The sequence below is a fragment of the Papaver somniferum genome, chromosome 3 (genome assembly GCF_003573695.1).
Source record: "Papaver somniferum cultivar HN1 chromosome 3, ASM357369v1, whole genome shotgun sequence".
NCBI lineage: Eukaryota > Viridiplantae > Streptophyta > Magnoliopsida > Ranunculales > Papaveraceae > Papaver > Papaver somniferum.
In genome coordinates, this window is record NC_039360.1 from 24,130,492 (window position 1) to 24,138,214 (window position 7,723).

The window sequence follows — 7,723 nt, forward strand, 5'->3', positions numbered from 1 at the left end:
ACTGTGAAACTGCAAACTCTTCGTTGTGAGTTTGAAACTTTTTCCATGGGAAACAATGAATCAGTGCACAATTTTTTCGACAAAGTCATAAAAATTTACAAAGAGGGAGATTGTTAGAGCATTGCTCGGTCGAACTCACAAATGTTGTTTTCTCAAGATTGTTTTCAAATTTAGTTGTCAAAACTATATCTTGATATCTAGTCTACATTTAGTCAAGTCTCGGATTAGGATAGAAGTGTGTAGTTGTGATTCGGATATCACTGCGTTCTACCGTTTGAAGGTGAAGATCAACAGGAGATCTGAAGAACTTCTTCAACAAAGGTAAGTGAAGACTGGACCACCTATTTCTCAAGTTTTCACCTTTCTATATCTATGAGACATCGTCACATGACTGAATTAGACAATACATGCATAACGGAAATTTCGAGTCAAGTTTATCTTGAAATATGCGAAGCTTAAGAACATTTGTTCATACTTGATGAATTTGGTTAAGAACAATTTATTGCTCATGATCTAAATTATGATTCAAGATTTAATCATTTGAAAATAGTCTGGAATGGTAATATGTGTCATTGATGTTATTCGAGAATATTTCATATTGATTATTCGAGAGATATAGAACCACTGTTAACCTGGATAAAGGACAATATGCATATCAGTTCACATACTAGGAAAATTGTTATAAGTCCGGAGCCGCGGAACATGTACCCAGTACACGTACTAGCGTAACTATAGTTCGGCAGCGTTTTTTTGTTACGCATACCATAGAAAGTCTGTGACTCGTGAGCCAGGAAAGGTACGCATACCTAGTATGCAAACCTTAAAAGATCTGTTGGTTTCAAAATCGGAAAGGTACGCATACCTAGTACGTATACCATAAATAATTTGTGACTTCCTGAACTAGATCTTTTTCTTAAGGGTACACGTACTATGACAAGAATATTCACGAACACGTACAGTCCACATACTAGATACACGTATTTACTCTGTCGTATATTTTCAGATGCATCAAAATTATTTCTATGAGATAATCAGTATTTGAATAATTCTCTAAGAACACATATAGCCATAATTGATCACATTTGTGATTTAAGAAAAGTCTTAAAATGTTATATGAAAATGGTTAAGCTTAATGTTCAATTGGCTAGTTCGACTACCCATTTATGAACCAAACATTATACACGGTTCGCAACTAGCGTTGAAGGAATGGATGCCCGCATAAACTTTTTCGCCTGTGAATTTTTGGTTGAGATAATTTAGAAAAATCGGTGAGACAGTAGTTCTCACTTCTCCTTGTCATGTAAGGCGAAGGCTCGACTAGCTGAGATAATGCGGTAGTATTTACATCATGCCTTAGACCACCGTGCTTCAGTGGTGGCATGGTGGTACCAATGAAACACCCGTCCGGAGTTCCAAAATGACATAAATAGCCCTTATTCAAATTGGTGATGGCAGTACTGTAATTTCATATTCTAAGCTAGCCCCCCTTAAGTCTATCTCGTCATAATTTTGTTTTCTTCTTGAAGTCACCTCCTCTTCTTCTTTGTCTGCCGCAATCCGCCTGCTAAGTTAGCAGCTTCGAGGTTTAAGCTGCTAAATCAATCTTCTATCAGAGATCAATCGTCTTCATCCTCTCTGTAAGTAAGTTGAAGATTCGAGGGTTTAATCCTTTTCTCTTATCAGTTTATTTAATTTTATTACATATCTTTTAGAGTTTGTACTGTTGTTAGTTCTACTGTATAGAAGAGAAAAGATTCCTACTTTCATCAAAATTGTTCTTTGATTTTCTATGAATTAAACTGGGGTTCTGTAGAATTTGATTTTTATTATTGGGTTTGGGGTTTGATTGATTGGACCTTTAGACTGAAAAAAACAGCTCAAATCAATATAACAACTTTAATGTTAAAACATGATTATGTTGGGGTATTAAGGGAATGCTGTCCAAAGGTGTATATTTGAAAATGAGAATGTCTATATTCTGGGTTCTATCTTAAATTCTGAGTATGGAGATGGGAGTCTTGTCCTGAAGATTATATTTGGCTTGTACAGATTTGTTGAATACACAACTTTTAAAGATGGGGCCGGCACCATTTTCAGATATCGGTAAAAGAGCGAAAGGTATGTTGCCTTTTTTTGTCATGCTTCTGTGAATTAACATGAATGATTTTCTTTCACAAGTGTTTCCAGAATTAGTAAATTTGTGAATTATTTGTTGTTGAGAACTCGTATTGCTCCAATGCAGATCTTTTAACCAGAGATTACAATTTCGATCAGAAGTTTACTCTAACAATGTCGAGCAATAATGGGATGGTAAGTGCAGCATGTTTTCAACTTTAGGAATGGTTATTGCAGTTACTTCTGTTCTCTCGTCCTTTACTAGGGTTCAGTATTTCACTGTTAACTACTTTGCTGCTTGTATTGTTTGCTCTATCCACCATGTGAGCTAGTACTCTCGTACTGTTTTACTTTATCTACCATGTGAGCTAGTACTACAGTTGTCAAGTATGATAAATTGTTTGCAGTTATACTTCTGATTTTGTTCATTTATAATTTACATAATCACATGATTTTTAGATGTTGATGACACAATGCATGGTGGCTTTAAATATAGTGTACGCTTGGAATGGGCTATAAAAATGGTCGATGTCACGATGTCATAGTATACTTTTCCTAATTGCATCATATCCTTGGACTACTATATAGAGTCGTACGCTGTATCTACTAATGTTGTTCTGTGCTCTAGGCGAGGTGAGGCAATGTGCGAGGGACCTTGCCCAGAAACATTACCTCCCATATATATATATATATATATTAGTAAGTGCCAATTGTGTTCTGCTGTAGGGTCAACATGCTTCTTGACATATAAACATCTTTCGATTTTTTCTATGGCTTACATAGTTACATGTACTAGTGACATAGTTGGTACTAGATGCCTGTCTTAGTAGATGGTGACCCATCACTTAAACTTATGTAGGTTTCAATTTGCATGAGTGTTTTTATGTTCGCCTATGCCTTGTAGTAGATCAGCATTCCGTTCGCTGGGATACATGGTATCTTTATGTGGAGGAGGATTATATAATATGATCATGTGATGCCTGGACCTGTTGGGATAATCCTGAATCAACTTATATCATATCCATTTTATTCAAATTAGGTTTTGCCTGTGCCTTGAAATCATAAATTGCGTTGTACCAACCCCTTGAAGTTTTAAAGCAATTGAAGAGAAAAATAATGATTTCATCCTAGATTCCTGATATTAACTGCTCAATGCACAAGCACCCTTTCACGGTTTGAAGCACTATTCTGTATATAAATACTTTTTTAGAAAGAAAACACATGCTTCTTAGATCTTTTGCTGACATTTTACTCCTGAAAAGTGCTATCTTTATTGAGGTACATTTTTCCGCCTTCTAAGCATGGTCATTTTCTGTTGCAGGGGTTAACAGCTAATGGTTTGAAGAAAGATCAGTTTTTTGTGGGTGATGTAAGTACGCAGTACAAGACTGGTGGTACTACGGTGGATGTAAAAGTTGACACAGGCTCTAGTGTAAGGCCCTGCAACCTTCCATTACCAGAACCAACCTTCCTTTGTCCTTTTCACATTCATGAATGTCCACGCTAGAGAATATTGTGGTTCATTCTGCAGTGATTTCTGGGGTGGCCACATTTTTCATAGAGTACGACATTTACGTAGTTTGTTTGCTGCAGATCTCAACAACAGTGACCCTGAATGAGGTTCTTCCATGTACCAAAGTAGCACTGAACTTCAAAATACCCGATCAAAAGTCTGGCAAGGTAAGTAGTTTGATGACTAATATACACATAACTATTATATGCCTTCCACGTGCTATTAACTATGATTCCCCCTCTTTCTATCTCGCTATCTGATTTCTAGAACTATGGAGAGTAGTATATCATAACAATAATTTTGACTACTTGGTTCTTTTCTTCGTTTGTTACCTCAGCTAGATATGCAGTACCTCCACCCTCACGCAGCTATCAATTCCAGTATTGGTTTGACATCCAGCCCACAACTGGAGCTCGCAGCAACTCTTGGAACTAAGGATTTCTGTATTGGTGCTGAAGTTGGGTTTGATTCTACAACCGCCACATTAACCAAGTACAATGCCGCAGTTGGTTTGAACACCCCTGATTTCTCTGCTGGTCTCGTCTTGTATGTAATCTGTACTCTCAAACCATTACTGTTGTTATTCTTGTTACGTTTTTTCCTCAGTTATTATGTTATAGTTCTCATATCTTCACAAGTTACAACTTATTGCCCAAATGTTGATAATAGATTTTATTTGGTTGCTCGAATCATTGGAAGTGACTTCTGATTTATAGAATTATACCATATTAAATCATGAAATAGTCCTTGAATTTGAGTCTTACTTCATTTTTGTTAAAATGTAGGGCGGACAAAGGAGAAGCATTGAGGGCATCTTATATTCATTCAGTGAATCCCGCCACTGGTGCTACAATTGCTGCTGAAATGACTCACAGGTTTTCCACATACAAAAACAGTTTTACCATTGGAAGCTCCTATCCTCTTGATCCTTCTACGGTCATCAAGACACGCTACTGTGACAACGGAAAAATCTCAATGCTCTGCCAGCACGAATGGAGGCCGAAATCTTTGGTTACAGCCTCAGCAGAGTACGACCGCAATAACATCGATCCAACCAAATTCGGTCTTGCTCTTACCCTCAAGCCTTAGAAATTTATTTTGTGATTCTTACTGCTCTTTCGCTGTCACTTTTTTTTCTCTTAAAATATATCGATAGACTGTTATAGTTTCTGAATCAGAAGTAGGTAAAAGAAGTAGATGAATGACATGAACATGTTCTGTTATGATTTTTTCGAGCCCCGCAGATGGGTGACAAGTCCTACTGGCGACTAGTTTTGACTATAATTCATTTGCTTTGTCAAAGTCTTGATATATGCTCTGATTATATTATGGGGTTCTATGGATTATCCTTGATTGTTGAAATTGACTTACAAGTCGTAGCAATAAGAGCTGTGGCTGAGGACCTTTTGACCAAGGGGATTGAAGCTTAGCCGTATTACATGGCCGGCGTGCGGTATGCCGTATAAATGGCCATTGAACTGACAATCTCCTAGTAGGCACCAATCGGACCAGCCCCACAGCAAGCTAATGGGGACAACTGATACTAACACCTTAACTGACAGTAGGTGCATCAATAGCAAACACGAGTTGGGCTGAACAAACCTGACAAACCATCTTTTTTTCATTTATTTTTTTCCATTACCGGAAACAGTATCATTCAATGGCCGTCAAATAATTGATATATTGATTAGCTTTGGGACCTTGGGTCATTTCCAATGTGCCATTTATAACCCTTTACCCGTTCAGCAGGGCTTCATTTGAGGTCACAATAATCATGGTTCAGTCGGAAAAAAAGACTAGTTCAAAACTGAGCTAGACAAGACAAGACACGACTCCTTAACCATATATATCAACATCAAAATTGCATTCAAGTTTCAGCAGTAGATTTCGTTATCTTCTTCATTATTAACTGAATCCAAAATGAAAAAGTGATATGGGTTCCTTCTTCAAGTAACTGAAAAAAATTCTTCAGTGGGTACAAAAAAAAATTAAATGACACAGGTGAGGCCTGAATATATTTATATCTCCCCAACTGCTTGTATCCCGTACACCTTATTAACTGTCTTTCTTGGCTGCTTTATTGTGCTAGAGAGTCTTAATGGACATCTCACTGCTAAAAGGATACCAGTACACACAAAATCTTCCATAATAAGAACTCTTCTTGCACTCATCATTCGTTCATACAAGAACAAGATCTAGAGAGAGATATATATATATCGTCGCAGAGATGAGATTAACGAAGGGAAACGAGAACTGCAATGAGGATGTGATTCTGAAAGTAGAAATTCTGTTGAGAATAGTGAGTATAGTGGCGTTAGTTATAACTTCTTGTCTTGTTGCGTTAGACACTGAGACTGAACTGGTTTTTGGTGTTCTTCATCGGAAAGCTACTGTCAAAGATCTCGATGTTCTCGGGTACGTACGAGTTCTCCTGTCATAAACGTTGTGTGTGTGTGTGTCATGTAGGCTTATATTGATGTTTATTTGTTATTTTTTCAGGATTTTGGTGATAGTGGAAGCAGTTGCTGCTGGTTATAATTTCATTCAGTTACTTAGATGTTTCTTCATAACAACTTCCTTCAAGACTAGTCCAAAACTCGCCTGGTTGTGTTTCTTGTTGGATCAGGTAATTTCTTTGCTAAAAATTTCATCAAATTATCCATGTGAATATCAACCTATTGAAGTGTTGTCAGATTTTCCATTACTGAAACATTGAAGAAGCTAAAATTATAATTTGCGATTTTTTTTTTCTTGCGTGCTTTCTTAAAACCACAAATCTTCTTAATTGGTTTTTGTTAATTAAGATCACTCGCTAACTAACACCTACACACACCCAACTGCAAGTTGTTGTTGTTTGTGCATATCCCATTCACGGATATTGCATACCAACCATTGAGGAGTTAATGAGAGACCCATAGTGGGTGAACAGAGAGTTGTATGATAAATTGATAATTGACAAAAAAAAAAAAAAAAAAAAAGCTTAAATGGTTGATGCTTGTACACGTGATATGTGCAGCAGTACAGGTTACTTTCTATCAATCAATGTTGGTTGCCATTCTTGGTGGCGATACGTAGACAACGATAAACCTTTATATCAATTGACAAGTAGTATTGTGAAACCCCACGAGAAAGAAAGCGTCACATTGTTTATTTATGCACCAAACAGTGTCTCTCAGATTATTCGCTTAATCACCATCGCTCCCTTGGTTTTGAGAAAAATTATATATATATATACATAGCTTTTACTTAGGAGCCCGTTGATAAATGGGACGATTGACCCCACTTGCTCGTAACTGATTCTGTCATTTTTTTTTTGATGAAAAAATCTAGTGAAACTATGTGCGATTCACAATCAGTTTTTCTTTTTCTCTTACGAAGTGTCACTTGATAACTCTTGTGTTATGTTTGCTTAATCAGATAGCAGCGTATGTTAGCTTTGCAACAAATTCGGCGGCAGCTCAAGCTTCTCTATTAGCCATAACAGGTGCAAACGTTTTCCAGTGGCTGAAACTTTGCAACATATACACAAGATTTTGTTTCCAGATTGGTGGTTCTCTTTTTTGTGGCTTTCTTGCATCTTTGTTGATGGCTGGAATCTCCTCCATCTCAGCTTTCAACCTTTTTAGGCATTATTCCTCAAAGGATCACTTCCTTGTCTTCCTACCTCGACGAAAGTGATAATGCCATTAGAGGGTGTTTTTAGTGTGGCGCAAGTCAGGCACGGCCAAGCATAGCTCTATGATGTTGCAATATTTATTGAAGTAAAATCTTACATTGTTGTCCCCAAATTATTTGTTTCCAAATGATTTGATTTTAAGTTCCATCAAGGACATATGTGCAAAAACACTGGCAAATTAGTGATAAAATGAAGAAAAAAAATACATGTTATGCTTTCCCTTGTTTTCGATGCCATTGATTCATCCAACTGCTCTCTGAATACATCATGCAACGCTCGTGCGCGTCTTTTCATATAATTTCTCTTAGCGCGTGAGAAAATTCTTGAAGTTTCATCTCACTTTTATGCTTATAATGCTACTTGCTAGATAATATGCAGCTTCATTGCCAGCCCTGTCCGTTCACATGGTGTCAAACTCA

The 7,723-nt window shown here is 37.0% G+C and overlaps 2 protein-coding genes across 4 annotated transcripts; both read left to right on the forward strand.

The window, feature by feature from the left end:
- The first annotated feature begins 1,511 nt into the window (after positions 1-1,511).
- LOC113355588 (mitochondrial outer membrane protein porin 6-like) lies at positions 1,512-4,930 on the forward strand. 2 transcript variants are annotated; one of them, XM_026598483.1, is made up of 7 exons: positions 1,512-1,641; positions 2,050-2,118; positions 2,243-2,310; positions 3,437-3,547; positions 3,709-3,795; positions 3,966-4,174; positions 4,414-4,930. In XM_026598483.1, exons 2-7 carry the CDS (start codon positions 2,076-2,078, stop codon positions 4,715-4,717), a joined length of 822 nt encoding a protein of 273 aa, XP_026454268.1. In that variant the 5' UTR covers positions 1,512-1,641; positions 2,050-2,075; the 3' UTR covers positions 4,718-4,930. The 2 variants fall into 2 exon arrangements, with proteins under 2 accessions (XP_026454268.1, XP_026454267.1); XM_026598482.1 differs by having other exon boundaries at positions 1,525-1,637.
- A 554-nt stretch (positions 4,931-5,484) lies between these two features.
- On the forward strand, positions 5,485-7,523 carry LOC113355589 (CASP-like protein 2C1). Of its 2 annotated transcripts, XM_026598485.1 has the most exons (4): positions 5,485-5,629; positions 5,718-6,043; positions 6,128-6,254; positions 7,046-7,523. In XM_026598485.1, the coding sequence occupies exons 2-4, from the start codon at positions 5,856-5,858 to the stop codon at positions 7,304-7,306; spliced, it is 576 nt and encodes a 191-aa protein (XP_026454270.1). In that variant the 5' UTR covers positions 5,485-5,629; positions 5,718-5,855; the 3' UTR covers positions 7,307-7,523. The 2 variants fall into 2 exon arrangements, with proteins under 2 accessions (XP_026454270.1, XP_026454269.1); XM_026598484.1 differs by lacking the exon at positions 5,485-5,629 and having other exon boundaries at positions 5,642-6,043.
- Positions 7,524-7,723: the final 200 nt, after the last annotated feature.

Coding starts and splice junctions, on each gene's coding strand:
- LOC113355588 (XM_026598483.1), top strand. CDS start 2,076: ATGGGGCCGGCACCATTTTCAGATATCGGTAAAAGAGCGAAAG. Junction 2,119..2,242: donor TATCGGTAAAAGAGCGAAAG/GTATGTTGCCTT, acceptor GCTCCAATGCAG/ATCTTTTAACCAGAGATTAC. Junction 4,175..4,413: donor TTCTCTGCTGGTCTCGTCTT/GTATGTAATCTG, acceptor GTTAAAATGTAG/GGCGGACAAAGGAGAAGCAT.
- LOC113355589 (XM_026598485.1), top strand. CDS start 5,856: ATGAGATTAACGAAGGGAAACGAGAACTGCAATGAGGATGTGATTCTG. Junction 6,044..6,127: donor AAAGATCTCGATGTTCTCGG/GTACGTACGAGT, acceptor TTATTTTTTCAG/GATTTTGGTGATAGTGGAAG. Junction 6,255..7,045: donor TGTGTTTCTTGTTGGATCAG/GTAATTTCTTTG, acceptor TTGCTTAATCAG/ATAGCAGCGTATGTTAGCTT.